General features: G+C 33.5%; 3 protein-coding genes across 13 annotated transcripts; 1 reads left to right on the top strand and 2 right to left on the bottom strand.

The window, feature by feature from the left end:
* Positions 1 to 67: 67 nt before the first annotated feature.
* On the bottom strand, positions 68 to 2,788 carry LOC112452652. 3 transcript variants are annotated; one of them, XM_025012979.1, is made up of 2 exons: positions 2,576 to 2,788; positions 68 to 112 (listed from the first exon to the last, which is right to left on the bottom strand). In XM_025012979.1, exons 1-2 carry the CDS (start codon positions 2,771 to 2,773, stop codon positions 83 to 85), a joined length of 228 nt encoding a protein of 75 aa, XP_024868747.1. In that variant the 5' UTR covers positions 2,774 to 2,788; the 3' UTR covers positions 68 to 82. The 3 variants fall into 3 exon arrangements, with proteins under 3 accessions (XP_024868747.1, XP_024868756.1, XP_024868740.1); XM_025012988.1 differs by lacking the exon at positions 68 to 112 and adding an exon at positions 178 to 213; XM_025012972.1 differs by lacking the exon at positions 68 to 112 and adding an exon at positions 1,445 to 1,689.
* On the bottom strand, positions 2,197 to 5,240 carry LOC112452633 (THAP domain-containing protein 5-like). Of its 2 annotated transcripts, none has more exons than XM_025012956.1 (3): positions 5,071 to 5,240; positions 3,423 to 4,431; positions 2,197 to 2,846 (listed from the first exon to the last, which is right to left on the bottom strand). In XM_025012956.1, the coding sequence occupies exons 1-2, from the start codon at positions 5,136 to 5,138 to the stop codon at positions 3,450 to 3,452; spliced, it is 1,050 nt and encodes a 349-aa protein (XP_024868724.1). In that variant the 5' UTR covers positions 5,139 to 5,240; the 3' UTR covers positions 2,197 to 2,846; positions 3,423 to 3,449. The 2 variants fall into 2 exon arrangements, with proteins under 2 accessions (XP_024868724.1, XP_024868731.1); XM_025012963.1 differs by lacking the exon at positions 5,071 to 5,240 and adding an exon at positions 4,784 to 4,830.
* A 718-nt stretch (positions 5,241 to 5,958) lies between these two features.
* LOC112452597 (E3 ubiquitin-protein ligase MARCH5-like) lies at positions 5,959 to 10,548 on the top strand. 8 transcript variants are annotated; one of them, XM_025012937.1, is made up of 7 exons: positions 6,150 to 6,792; positions 6,877 to 7,045; positions 7,625 to 7,830; positions 8,097 to 8,442; positions 8,696 to 8,731; positions 9,216 to 9,384; positions 9,594 to 10,548. In XM_025012937.1, exons 1-7 carry the CDS (start codon positions 6,615 to 6,617, stop codon positions 9,747 to 9,749), a joined length of 1,260 nt encoding a protein of 419 aa, XP_024868705.1. In that variant the 5' UTR covers positions 6,150 to 6,614; the 3' UTR covers positions 9,750 to 10,548. The 8 variants fall into 8 exon arrangements, with proteins under 8 accessions (XP_024868669.1, XP_024868684.1, XP_024868705.1 ...); XM_025012927.1 differs by having other exon boundaries at positions 6,155 to 6,792; positions 7,622 to 7,830; XM_025012901.1 differs by lacking the exon at positions 8,696 to 8,731 and adding an exon at positions 5,959 to 6,106 and having other exon boundaries at positions 6,574 to 7,045; positions 7,622 to 7,830; positions 8,124 to 8,442.
* Positions 10,549 to 14,251: the final 3,703 nt, after the last annotated feature.

The raw sequence follows: 14,251 nt of genomic DNA, 5'->3' as shown, positions 1-14,251 counted from the left end.
TCTTTAATGGCTCCTGCACAGTGCACACAGGACGCCGGAAGGGAACATCCCGTTTGACCACGTTGCGATTGACCACAGCCACTCACAGCTCCCGATGCCTGGAGTTTTTCCACTGAACCAGCCAATCAGATATTTTTATTTTAAATTAACCACGTGGTAAATTAACGTGGTAAATTGAGTTTCACTCGACATTCATATTCGGAACATAAAAACCTATATAATAAAAAAATAAAAAATAGAAAATAAGAAATATACAAAAAACATAAGTAAAAAAAAGAAAAATAAAATAAAGAGAAGATATAAAGCGTCATCTACAATGGCAGCAGGAGTATACAGTAACGCCCGGTGTCCACGATGCAAGAACTGTGACTATGTTTCCATCGAGGGTTTAAATCGGGTCAGAGTCAACCAGTTAGCCAATGGTTATGCTGGTTATAACGGAATTAACCTAATTGCAATTGTAACCAGCATAGCTATTGGCTGACTTGGCTGACTCTGACCCGATTTGAACCCTCGATGGAAATATAGTCTGTGTCCAAGTTTCAGTTTAAGCCAATCAACTAGCAGCTCTTACAGAAAAGTAGCAGTTTCATTGGCTTAAACCGAAACTTGGACACAGTTCTTGCATCGCGGACACCGGGCCAACCAATCAAAACATCCCATTTTATTACATTACTTGTGACGGGATGTTTAGATTGGTTAACGACAGACAACGCGACGCGTATAGTGGGAACGCAGCCTAATCCGATCCGTGTCGTTTAACGCGATACGTAGTGTGACACGGGCTTTAGGGTGCAGTCCACGTAGAAGAAAAAGCGGAACGGAAAGGAACCATAGTAGGGGGTACGCAATCAGGGGGTCGATTACGGTTCTTGAAACGAAGTGAAAATTACAAAAGTGAACAGATTTACTAGATTTTGACCAATAAAATCATAGATACCCTAGTGAATTTCCTCACTTTTGTAACTTTCACCTCGTTTCAAGGACCGTAATAAGCCCCCAGAACGTTTCTTTAAAAGACGATAATACAATGGCCGCATTCAGGAAACACAACTGTTGAGTGAGCGGTCAGTGATTCTTTAATATGATTGGTTCTTACCTTTGGTTCTACTCCGGATCCAAGTGTAAGAACCAATCATAATAAACGCTCATTCAACAGTGTGTTTCCTGAACGCGGCCAATGTATATTTAACTCTTCCCACTTCTCCCTTCATTCCGTTCCGCTTTTATATAACTGGATTCCCCATAGATGATATTTTACGGAAAAACGAAAAGAATTTTAACCTAATGATATTTTACGGAAAAACGAAAAGAATTTTAACCTAAAATTTATAATAATTTTGAATTATCTTTGTTTTCTCCGTAAAATATATTCCATGAGATTGTTTCAATATTTATCATATAGACAGATATTATATGTTATAATATTAATCATTTCTGTAAAGTATACGTAATAAATTTCCGTTTTTCCTGGTACATGGGGGAACCCAGTCATATAAAATCGGAACAGATATTTGGAGAAACGTACGTTCTGCGTAGTTACTCCCCACTGTGCTTGCTTTCCGTTTGTTTCCGTTCCGCTTTTTTCTCTACGTGGGACTGCACCCTAATATCAATGTTATAACTTCGGCGTAAATCGATCCGTATAAACGTAGTCATAAATAGTAGTTCATGTGATCTTGCAAGAATCTACAAAAGTTAAAACATATTGAAATACTTAATTATTTTCAGAGTTTCTGTAACTGAAAAAATCGATTTCGTCGCCGCTGTAAATCTGAGAATAAGTTTTACTGTCACGTATACATAAAAATTAATCATTAACATCACGCAAAGTAAATAGAAATGGTGTTATATCGTTGACTACTATTGCATTCTGATGATTTAAATTATTTCGTTTTAATGGTTTCTTATAATCTTTGTTGAAAGGATTCTGTGACGTGAGATGAATATCAAACAGTATGTTAATTTTTAGAATAAATTCAATAGTTGTTTCGCAGTCTTAAAACTATGACAAATCTTTTTATAAGAAAGTGTAAAGAGAGCGACGGAAGAACTTAGACCCGTATTCTCAGTTCACTTTTATCATAAATGAGCGCATTTAGCATATAGTTTACGTTAGATAGACTATAGAATTTCAGAAATAAATGCGCGCATTTATCGATCAAAAAGTGAACTGAGAATACGGGCCATAAAGTCTAGACAGCGTATTTCACTTTTATTTTATCATCTTTCCTAGTAATATACAGATAAATTATTTTTTTATTTTAATCGCGTTTGTAACGTATGCAACTCAACAATATATTGCCATCTGATATAACCCCCTCATTACTTTATTTTGCCTAGTCTAGCTAGTATTTCTTGCAACGTTTGACACATGTGACAAAGATCTATATAAAAAAAATTTTGTAGCTTTTTGTCGGATGAGAAAATAAACAACGTAGTTCTCATACGTATTTACATGTAACGAACAACTCACGTATTATAAAAAACTTAGATTAATATATCACATGTTAAAAGAGCTTATGGGTAGATCATGCTAGTCAGCTAATATTTATGTAATTGTAGATTTTACTACCTGAGCCTTGTCGCTCGTAACGTGCTTTTCAAAAAAGATCCAACAGATCACTTTCGTTTCGCCTATTGAAACCAACAAAAACAAGTCAATATTCCAATCGCGTGCGATGTCGTCTTTAGACGGATTCCCTTTTCTGAATGATCCCCCGTGCTTCCATACGTAGATGTGCCTATCATCTATTGTTTCAGAGGACCCCATATTTCCTTTCGAAATATCATGGTCAAACTCAAGCGTGCACGCGTGATCTCTTTCGATGAAAATTTCCTTAACTCTGAAAAACATCAACGTGAAAATTAGGTTCTATATCAATAATCAGTAACAATTTTCTAGGATTAATGTGCAGGCACGTTGAAAAATGTCCTATGAATAAAATATTTTTTATTGCACAAATAAAGGTCAATGCTTTGGTTCATCGATAAGAAGCATATCATTTTCTTATTTTTAATAATATGGATATCATGCAACACAATATGCAACTATTTAAAGCATATTTAGTTATATATTAGTTATTCTATTGAAAAATATTATTCTATTGCACCATGGTGCAGTTTTTTTAGTTTAAAAAAGCGTGCACGCGTTTAGTTTAAAAAAGTATATGTACATATAAATATGTAATACCAGCAACATTATTTAGTGACAAATTTGTAAGTTAAATATATTTAGGCAATGTTTAAATGTATATTCTTATAACGGTCTGTAACTTACTGTCACTAAAAAACATTTTTATAAAATTTATTCTTAAAAATGATGTAAAGCCAAAAGAAGAAAAAAAAAAGAAAAATTATCAGAGACAAACGTCATAAACTTTAAGGGAGATATACGTAATCAACAAAGCGAATATTTTTACCTCATCCGTGTAACGTTAACCTTTAGTTTATCGGTCTTCGTTTTTAACTTTATTTTCGAAAATCTGTAACGTAAAATCTTCCTCAATAAAGTCTTCTTTTATTACGTGCAAAGAATCATCCGACGTCAGTTTATTCTGCACGCGGTTAAGCATTTCTTTCATTGAAGTAATTTTTTTCTTATATCTTCTCAACTTCTGCTGTAATATTTTGTTCTTCTTTCTCATATTTTTTACATTTGTCGATAATTTTTGTATTTTTTTTGCAGCAAAATCTATTTCCTTTTTAGAGTTGAGATTAGTTGACGTGTGTGAGATAGGCGATAACATAACGATATTTTTTGAATCAATTAGAATAAATTTGCATTTTTTATCTGATTGAGAACGTGCCCTTTGAGTCACGTGATTTGGGTTTTGAGTGTCAAATATACCTGACCCATCGTTTTCGATCGTAATGCTAACATTATTTCTCGAATAGTTGTGATCCCATTCTGCACTTTTGTCCAAGATACAAGTTTCTCTAGAGCTTACAGACGTACTACGGCTTGCAGCCGTACATATATTTTCAAAATCAGTTTGAATAACGTCGGGTTTCTTATCTGAGTAAAGACGTGTCTTTTGAACCACGTGATTTGAATCTTGAGTGCCAAATGTATTTGATCCATCATTTTCAATCATAGTACTATCATTATTTGAATAGTTGTGATCCTCTACAGCACTTTTGTCCAAGACATAAGTTTTACTGGAGCTTACAGATTTATTAGCAGTCGTGTACGTCTCTTTTGACTTTAACATTGAGCAGATAATCTGCTCTTTTTTTGTGACACGTGAAGAATAATCTCTTGGTACTGCATTTTCACGTAAATAAAAATATTTATATCCCATGCCTCGTATAATATCTTTTTCACTAAAATGCAGACTACAAATTCTACTTGTTTTTTTCGGTTTCCAATCTGCTTTTCCAACAACAGCACGCCATCTGTTCAGAAGATTTTCATTATTTAGAGGAAACCTATAACATACAAAATATTTTTTTAAACAAAAACAATTTTTTTTACAAAATATTACGTATACACAGCTAATTATACACGTGTATACAGCTTTATAAAGAGTGTACGTTACAAATAGTGGAAGTTATAAATAGGACATTTGTAATTTTTCAATAAATGCAACACTGATACTTTGAACTTGCTTTTTACAATAGACGTAAAGTCTATTATTATATTAAGACTACGTGTACGCAGTACACATATTTAAAAGTTGTTTTATATACATCTCATTATTTGCATTATATTGTATACGTTGAGATTTTAATAATATACATTTAACCCTTCGCAGAACACGTGTACGTCTGCTGCTTTTACGCCAGTTAAGATTTTCAAGCTGTACGGTTGCCATAAAAAATCTGAAAGAATTCAAGTATACTTTCAAAGGGAATCTATTTATACCGTTCGTAAAATCCCCGTAATATTTGAAATGGAAATATCGAGTGGGTCTTGAAAGCCCTACTTGTTCTGCAAAGGGTGAATACCGTACAAAATATTAAAATATCATCTTTCAACTTAACCTAACCTCGTGTCTTTACAAATAAATATTAAGCACCTAACCCTTTCAACCAAAGAAACTTTCCAAAAAAAATAATATTACTTACCGAAAAAAATGTACACTACTTCCTGATCTGTGGTTGCTTTTGCAATTTTTTACACTACATAATGTCATCTTATTATGTCTATAATCTTCGACAATAATATAACAAATAACAAAATCCTATCTTCTTCTTGTAAATGGCACCCGTGACCCGCCTCAAGGACGATACATGCGTTCGGATTCCCCAGGGCTGCGTTTGGATTCCCCACCCGAGTCACCCGAGTGCTAAAAATCCTATAGTATATGTCACGTGCACTATAGATTTTCAGCACTCAGGTGGGGAATCGGAACGCACTCCAGGGGGGTAGAGTGAGGCGGGAACTTTAAATGTAGAGTTCACAAGAGTTAAAATACAAACGTTTTCCAGATTTTCAAAACGTTCATTGTTTTTTTCCACACGTTTAACACCCAGTATTTTGAAAACAAAGCAGTTTTGGACCTGGATGTTTATAGCACTTTTTCTTCTTAAAATAAGCCAAGGAATATCCCCTTCAAGTTTGTGTATACTTATTTAGAAAACACCCTGTATATAAATAAAAATAATAAGATATATCAAAAGATGTAGTATGTAGTCATGAACACGGTCATTTAATCGTAAATCATATCTTGCAAGCGTTAAACTATTAGATATTAATGAAACGCGTGGTACACAGGTATCATATATATATATATATATATATCCGTTGACAGAGATTCCTCGCGTTTCGCTTGCGTCGCCGTTCGCCGAAATGTATACAAACGTCATGAGATACTTACCAGGACCAGAATGGACCAGAAGCCCTTTTTTTCCGCTCGCTGACTGCTGACGCTGACTCGCTTGAGAGCTCAGAGCGTCAGTGCCGACTCACTTGACGTTGACGTACGATCCTCTCGCGCGATCGCATTTGGAAGGAGCCGATCGCCGATCGTCGACAGTCCCGACAGGATTTGACTCGTGCTGTGCGGGACGAGCGTTTTTAATCTTGGACATCTTGGATCAACGAGAGACACGCGCTCGCACATACGGCATACGGCATACGGCTCCATTCATTCGCACTTACGTACGTTAACGTTGCTTGACACGAGCACGTTTGTTCATTAGGACGAATAGGTTCGATGTACATACGTACCGTCGTCCTCGTCGTGCTTGATCAACGTCGTGCCCTTAACCCTTAATGCCTTTTGAGCATTGCGCGAGATACGACTGATACGAGTGTCGATACTGTCGATAGTGGCGAATGGTGGCGAATAAAATCTTGATAGGTAAGACACGCGCGTGTATCGTGTGAACGTACGTTGTGCTAGTTGCGTAACGGTTTCACGTACGGTGCGCAAAAAACATTTGCGTAATATTTATACGATTTGCGGTAACGAAATGCCAAAAGTGTAAACTCGCCCGACAGACGTTTCCGCTGATACAACCGCGTATAACCTCCTGATTCGGATATCGGAATCAAGTGCTCGCGTTCAGAGTTCAGAGAGCGATGCGTTTGTAGGCGATACGTAAGTGTTGTCTTGTGTTTTCCAGATGGTAATGAACTTGTGAGCGTTTTGCCTCACTGAGACACGATGTCTGACGATAACTTGCCGCATATCTCCTATGGGCTTGATAGCCGTGGAAGGATAGTGCGTATTGAGTCAGGTATAACCAGGGCCAACATCCGACGTCTTCCAAGCATAGAGGAAGCTCTAAGGAGACTCAGCACAAATTTGAGATCCGATAGACAAGCTGTTGACTCTAACAATGGTAACACTTGGTTAACGAAATCCTTTTGCCTACGGCAGAGAGACGTTATGACGTACATACGTCACTTTTTTGTTTTTATAACAGAAGTATCTGATTCTCAAGCCACGGCACAAGTAGCGTCGCTGGAGGATGATAGTTCTCAAAATGCATGGGACGACATAACGGATCATGAGTTATCTGTTGATATTACCGATGGGGCATCTTCGCCAAATCAAATCACGTCCAGTGTGCCATCATTGACTCCAGAAGAAGAGTAAGTTTATGCTTATTGTTTGAAGCACGTGTGATTTCACGTGTACCTCCACGCTTAGTGCATTTCGTATTGCCAAGAAATATTCTTCAAACTATATATACAAGATGTTTCCTAAGTAAGGGATATTCCTTGGCTTACTTTAGGAAGAAGAGATCCTATGAATATATGTATAAACATATGTCCTGCTTTATTTTCAAAATACAGAGTGTCAAAGATGCATGCTTCTGGTGAATCTAAAAATGTTTTATCGGTACTAGAAAATGGTTCTTACGACCACGTGTACGCATACCAACGTTGAATACAATATTTTTAAACGTTTTCCAGATTTTCGAAATTTTACATTCCCACAACATTGATACTCAGTATTTTGAGAACAAAGCAGTTTAGGACACATATGTTTGTAGGACTTTTTCTTCTTAAAATAAGCCAAAGATTATCCCCTTCAAGTTTGTGTACTTATTTAGGTAACCCTTTATACCATCTAATTTTTTTACACGTTTTAAGACTTACAGCAACGTCCTGCGCGTATTGTTTGACACATTCTATTAATTTATAATGTCAACCTCTTTTATCCAGCAGGCGATACTGCTGGGTATGCTTTGCAACTGATGAAGACGATGCGACCGCAGCGTGGGTTAAACCGTGTCATTGCCGAGGCACTACAAAATGGGTTCATCAGGGTTGTATTCAGAGATGGGTCGATGAGAAGCAAAAGGGTCATGCTGGACATGCCGTGGCATGCCCACAATGCAATACAGAATATATCATAGTTTATCCAAACATGGGTGAATATATTATATTATACATACATAGATACATAGATGCATATGTGTATGCATGTATGTGTATATATATTATATATATATATATATGTATAGATATATATGTCGTGTACGTGTATATACGTATGTGTGACCGTGTTATATCTCTAATGTTATAGTGGGTTTAGTGTTTTTGTTATTTCTTAACAATACAAGTATCTATATTATAAACATTATTTTACTTTATTTTATTGTGATATATATTATAATTATACTCTTTGCACATGTAGAGTATCCTACATGCAAATTAATTGTAGGTCCATTAGTGGTAGTACTCGACACGATTGATGCAGTCATCTTCCGAGTATGCCCTTTTATCGCCGCTGGTATAGTAGTTGGATCCATATATTGGACAGCTGTGACTTATGGTGCGGTTACTGTCATGCAAGTGGTGGGTCATAAGGATGGTCTTACCATGATGGAACAGGCTGATCCTTTAGTCCTACTGGTTGGCTTGCCAACTATTCCAATTATGTTGGTTTTGGGAAAGATGCTTCGTTGGGAAGATCAGGCCCTTAGTTTTTTGAGGCGACACGCATCCAAAGTTCCTATTTTAAGGCATTTTCTACCGAGCAGGTTTGTATCGGCAATATTACTGTCAATAAATAGTCAACGTCCATTATTTATATGTATATACCGTAGTAAATTTATGTTCTAGTGCAATTTTCTAATTTTTCAAGGAAATTTATATTTATCGCGATTCTAAAAATAGTATATATTATGTATGTATTATGCTTGTAAAGATACTAGAACGTTCTACTTCCAATATATCCTAAAATATGAGTTTTTTAAGAAAAACGCTTTAATTGAAAGTTTATTAATTTTTAAGGCTACATCTTGTGGGGTCAACGCACGCTTACTCCAGGTAAATTTTTTAATCATAAATCAATCCTCTTTATTCTGCATAAAAGTAGATAAAGTAATCGAAAAATGTGAAATGAGTTTGCAAAAAATATATTTTGATACATTATCTCACATAACATTCACTTTTCGTTGACTTTATCTTAATACTTTTACAAGTAGAATAAAGATACGTGAGTTGTGTAGAAAAACTGATTCCATTACAAAAAATAGTGATGTTGAAATTTTAAAAATGCCTCCATTTAGAACGAGATTATTATTGTGTCGCGTATAAACTGGTTCTCTTAAAAAATCAAACAACATCATACTTTAAGATTTATTGGAAGTAATAAACACTGGTGATGTATCCTCTCTATATAAATATCTTTGGAACGTACATATATTTAACTGAACACGTTATATTTACGGAAAACCCGATATAATATGAAAAATATAGTGAAAAATGCACCCACGTAAAATAACATGCTTTTAAAATATACGTGTTGCAGTTATAACGACGAAGACACAAGTATACAATCTGAAGATATACCTCCAATGAACGATCCAGTGTCTGCGACACGTGTTCTTTGCGGCGCACTTTTACTGCCGACCATCGCTAGTCTATGCGGAAGAATATTCTTCGAAAGCATAAGTTCCAACTTTCAGAGAACATTGTTGGTGCGTATTACGTCTTCAAATTATAAAAATATTATCACAAATCTTGTCGTACTCTCAAATATATACAAGACGATTTCATATATGTATGGTATTAAAAATTAACATTATTCTTTAAGTCTTAAGTAACTAAAGAACCGCCTTGTTTAAATTTCTATTGTGCGCGTGCGTGTACTTTTTAAAATATATTTTTCTGTTTCTTATCTCTGTAGGGTGGTGCAGCCTTTATAACAATAAAAGGTGCGTTCAAAATTTATCATAAACAGCAACAATACAAGAGACAATGTCAGCGTCGCGTAATGGACTATACGGAAAGCAATGTAGCATTATACAAAAGGCAACAAGACTCCGAGAGTGATCGAAGTTAAATAAAATATCAATGAATATATTTGAATGTCGATTAGTGTGGATATAATCTTTCAAATGTAAAAAGGAGCAGATCGACGCTCTACAGTAGCGCTATTTATACATAAACGGTCTTACAGATGTAATCTTTAATGTTACGTATATATCCACGGTGATCGTAGTACAGCCATGTGAAATAAAGAGATAGTTGTATATAAGTATATAAAAATAAGAACTATATTTGAGTAAGATCAGTGCGTGTGATTCAGGATTGTATTTTCTAAAGGTGAAAGATGTTGGGCAATCTAAAGGATGACATCTCCTTTAAATTAACATTTAGAGGAACAGTAATTTTTAATAATTATATTACACGGGTAATACTTTCTACTATCTTCCTTGTACGATAAAGAATGAAAGCGGGAATAATTACACGATTTTTTCTTTATGTTATTAGCGTTATCTAACTTTAAATAATCTAGCACGAATCATTATCTTTGAATTTTATATTATAGTGAAAAGCTCAAGTGCTATCGCAGAGAAAAGAAATAAACGTAACAAATTATTATGACAAATGTTTGTTACGTAAAACTATTTACTGTGACTCTAGATACGTCTACAGAATACTGACATTTATATATAAATTATATATGTATATATATGTGTGTGTGCACGCGCGCATACATATGTATACATATATGTTTATACATAAATATGCTATATTAGAATTAAGGTTCATGAACTATATTTTGTAATCTAATCTCACATGTAAATGCTGTCATAAAATAATCTCTGTAGCAAATATAAGAAAACCATGATTATTTACTTACATAAAAATTTACAGTGTTCGTAGTTTACGTAGTTACACCTATATTTCGCGTCATATATATTTACGTTTTATTTTGCAATAGTATTGGATATCAGGCATTCAAAGTCGCAAATGTATCCGTTATTCAAACCAATGATAATAAGCCAAGTACTCAATAACCACGTAAAGATTGAATGTTCGTTAACTTGTCTACGTAAATGGTAAGAGAAACTTTCAAGTAACAAGCATTTTGTATCTTACAAATGATTCTTGAAAATGTCAAATGTGTCATATTCTTTTATTTTAGATTATTTTTCAGATAAAAAATATCTGAGTACCTGATTTGCTAGTTTGAAATAAATTGTCTGTTCGAAGTGATCGAGTACTGATACACATACTCGAATAATTAATAGTATCATTTTGTAATAAGTTTACAAACTTGATAGTTTTTTTAACAATGTAGACTTTAACTATACCTTTATTGAATTTATTCCCCTTTTTCCTGGATAAGTATAACACAAGTTTTTCAAAGTATAAAATATTATATTATAAACCATATATGTTATAAACCAATCCATTTAACACAAATATATTATTAACAAATAAAGTATACAATTTTTAGGGCGATGTTTTTTAATAACTTTTTGTATGCAAATATATTTATTGAATAGATCCAAATATGTTCCTTTTTCTCAGCACCAGATCAACAATATATTCGAGTCATACTTAATTTTTTGTTTTCTCATATAATTAACTACATTTTGATCGACGTTTTTTTATTTAAACAAACCTCTGAGTTTTAATTATTTGAAAATTATTTTTTATCTCAATCTCAATTATTTAAAAACGTACAATCAAATTACATAGTCCATTTCTGAAGATTTTAAAAAATTTATAAAAATCGGTTTAATATTTTCCAAGAAAAAGGTACATAAAAATAAAAAAAAATAATTTTATAGAAAAATGCTTCTAAAGTTTTTTTATGATCATCCTCTTTTTCTTTATCTATTTCAAGTCAAAGCTATAAGCAGAGAAGGAGGAGGGCCACCAAATAACAAGTTTTTTAAAATTATTTCTTGATTATCCGCTAATCCTTCAGATCGCTAGAGGACTATATCCCACCTCTTTTTTAAACATTTAGACATATCTAAAAATCATTATCTGTAGCTTAAAATATAAAACAATGTTTTTTAAAATAAAAATTGATTATTTTCAATATTATCCTGCCTTTTAATGTAACATTATATGTATATTTTATTTAAGTACTTTAGCTTCAAAATAAGAAAAAAAAGTTTAAAAAGTAACAGATATTTTTTCCAGTTATGAAAATACTCTTAAATTTTAAAACACCGCTTTCGAAGATAATATACATATTTTTCACGATGTTCTTAATTTTACTAACAATTTATTAATATCTCGAGAGAGTCAGGGCATTCTCTTTATTAACTTCTCTATCTGAACTGTTTGCCCGGTCTCGTAATGACCTTTTTTGTACTATATATCTAAAGAAAATATTACCGATACAAATTTATTTTACAACCTATCTTGCAATAAATAATTAATATCTTAAAAATTAAAACGCATAAAAGATACGAAAAATATAGTATATTACGTGAAATATGTACGTTTTCAAAAAATAAATTTTTTACATGTAATGCTTTATATTATCTACAATAAAAATAGATAACAATAAAAATAGATTAAATCAATATGTAACAAAATGTACACGTTTTGCTTAAAAAGTAAACGTTAAAAATAAAAATAATTATATTACGTCTTCTACACTTGACTTTGACGTCGTCTTTAAATCTTGATAGAAACGATCGTGATGAATTAATATGCTTATATCATGACTTAACTGAACGTTCAAAGTGGACTTTTTATAGTTTATAGTTCGAAAAGTAATCCGAGAAAGATATTAAGTAAGCAAACTGCCCGCAGTATGACAATAGATTGGCAGTATTTGCTCGGACATCGCAACAGAACCGGTATTAGCTGTATCCACATTAAACTCGTGTTTTGCCAGCGAAGTTTGTCAACATAATTTGATAGTCGGCAGATTGTCGGCCAAAACCGCAGAGAATCTGTCATTTCGTAAACAAATACATAATATACATCATTTCAATAGCTACGAAACGCCAAATTCTGCAATCACGTTGCCATTCTATTATCAGATTCTGGTATATTTCTGCTGACATTTTGTCGACAAAATTTGTAGCAGACACTTTCGATATTTGTTCTCGACAGATTTGGCTATCCTGGTACCTGATAGCTTCGATAAAGAAAAACGCGCAAGCGTCTTCCTTTTATATTTAAAGCTTTAGCTATATTTTAGTACAGATCAGAAACGTTTTAAATAATTTTTTTATAAATGTCAATTTTTTTTTATCTTCCTCGTAAGGCACCAAGTTTCAGCAAGCGCTCTTCATACCAAGTGGCCTTGGTTGTGTTCTTGAAATTTATATACTCTACGGTTCCTTAATGGAACAATAAATATTTTTCCAATTAATTATTCAAAGTTGCAGGGCAACAGAAATCAAACTAGGTTTCTTGTTTTACAGGCAACTGCTGTTCATCACTGCGTGTGAGCTATTCGGTGCTCCATTTTCCATTTTTCATTGACTTTCTTATTCTACGTATGGTTACACGATTATATAGTCACATCGCAAGTGTGAAATAGTGAACAACGTAGAAGTGTTAAGAAGAACAAAGTTTGATCGTGTGAAGCCTGTTCTTCATTAAATCGCATCTCTGTCGGACGTCGAGCGCATGCGATCTAATAATAGAGCATCTAATCAAATTTTTCATAAAAATAATTGACTGGATTCATGCTCAGATAACACCGCATATCTAAGGCTCGTCTACAATAGCCCCAAGAATATGCATAAGCGTATATATCCGTAAGCGGTAAGCTATTGACTAATGAGATTTTTACAATTCAAGAATAATCGACTGTGGTTGGTCAATAGCTTACTGCTTACGTCTTGCTACATACTTTTACGGCTATTGTAGACGGTCCTTAAAAGACGCTTATTTTTTAAGACCTTTTTAACACTTTGTCAAAAGATTCAGGACATTTTTCTTATAAAACATGGTTTGGATCACATACAACTGTTTATCCTACCCAACCATTACCAGGTGCAACATCTATTGATTAAAATACATATGTCGTGACCACGCTGGATGTAATATAACTTTACTGTCTGTTTAATTAAATCTGACACTGATATTTTTTATTACTTTAGCATAACGACACACGTAAGTTAATTGAAATTTATTAACAAGGAGAAAAACAAAAGATAAAAGCAGGACGTAGTAAATCGGTATATCACGGATGATTTACATAACTTTGCTAATGATAAAACTTGATCTCTCTATCTATTATTTATATACAAACAACAAGTGTACACAATATCCACATAATAAAAGTTATAGACAATCATTAAGCGATATAAATGTTGACGTATTAATATATATATATATATTTATCAAACAACTCTAGCTCTTCTCTTGTGTTTTTCTTCCTGTTAATGCACTTATATATAACCACGTGTCACCTTGCCATGAAATATATGACTTAAAAGCGATCCTAAATAAGATGTTGTAGAAACATCTGAAAACAATATCTTAAAGACATCAGACATCATAAATTGATACGTAAAGGATGTTTTAAAAGCATCATAATGACATGTTTCCGACAGTTCCATAAGATACCTAATA

Source organism: Temnothorax curvispinosus, unplaced genomic scaffold (genome assembly GCF_003070985.1).
Source record: "Temnothorax curvispinosus isolate PA1 unplaced genomic scaffold, ASM307098v1 QBEX01000305.1, whole genome shotgun sequence".
Lineage (NCBI taxonomy): Eukaryota > Metazoa > Arthropoda > Insecta > Hymenoptera > Formicidae > Temnothorax > Temnothorax curvispinosus.
The sequence above is the reverse complement of the archived record's forward strand: the minus strand, read 5'-3'. Positions and strand labels throughout refer to the sequence as shown.

What these genes read in the sequence shown, in the direction of transcription:
- LOC112452597 (XM_025012901.1), top strand. Translation starts at nt 6,615, where the DNA reads ATGTCTGACGATAACTTGCCGCATATCTCCTATGGGCTTGATAGCCGT. An exon ending in TCATTGACTCCAGAAGAAGA is followed by an intron (nt 7,046 to 7,621) that starts GTAAGTTTATGC and finishes TCTTTTATCCAG; the next exon opens with CAGGCGATACTGCTGGGTAT. An exon ending in CATAGTTTATCCAAACATGG is followed by an intron (nt 7,831 to 8,123) that starts GTGAATATATTA and finishes AATTAATTGTAG; the next exon opens with GTCCATTAGTGGTAGTACTC.
- LOC112452633 (XM_025012956.1), bottom strand. Translation starts at nt 5,138, where the DNA reads ATGACATTATGTAGTGTAAAAAATTGCAAAAGCAACCACAGATCAGGA. An exon ending in AGTAGTGTACATTTTTTTCG is followed by an intron (nt 4,432 to 5,070) that starts GTAAGTAATATT and finishes TGTATGTTATAG; the next exon opens with GTTTCCTCTAAATAATGAAA.
- LOC112452652 (XM_025012972.1), bottom strand. Translation starts at nt 2,773, where the DNA reads ATGGGGTCCTCTGAAACAATAGATGATAGGCACATCTACGTATGGAAG. An exon ending in TTACGAGCGACAAGGCTCAG is followed by an intron (nt 1,690 to 2,575) that starts GTAGTAAAATCT and finishes TAACTTTTGTAG; the next exon opens with ATTCTTGCAAGATCACATGA.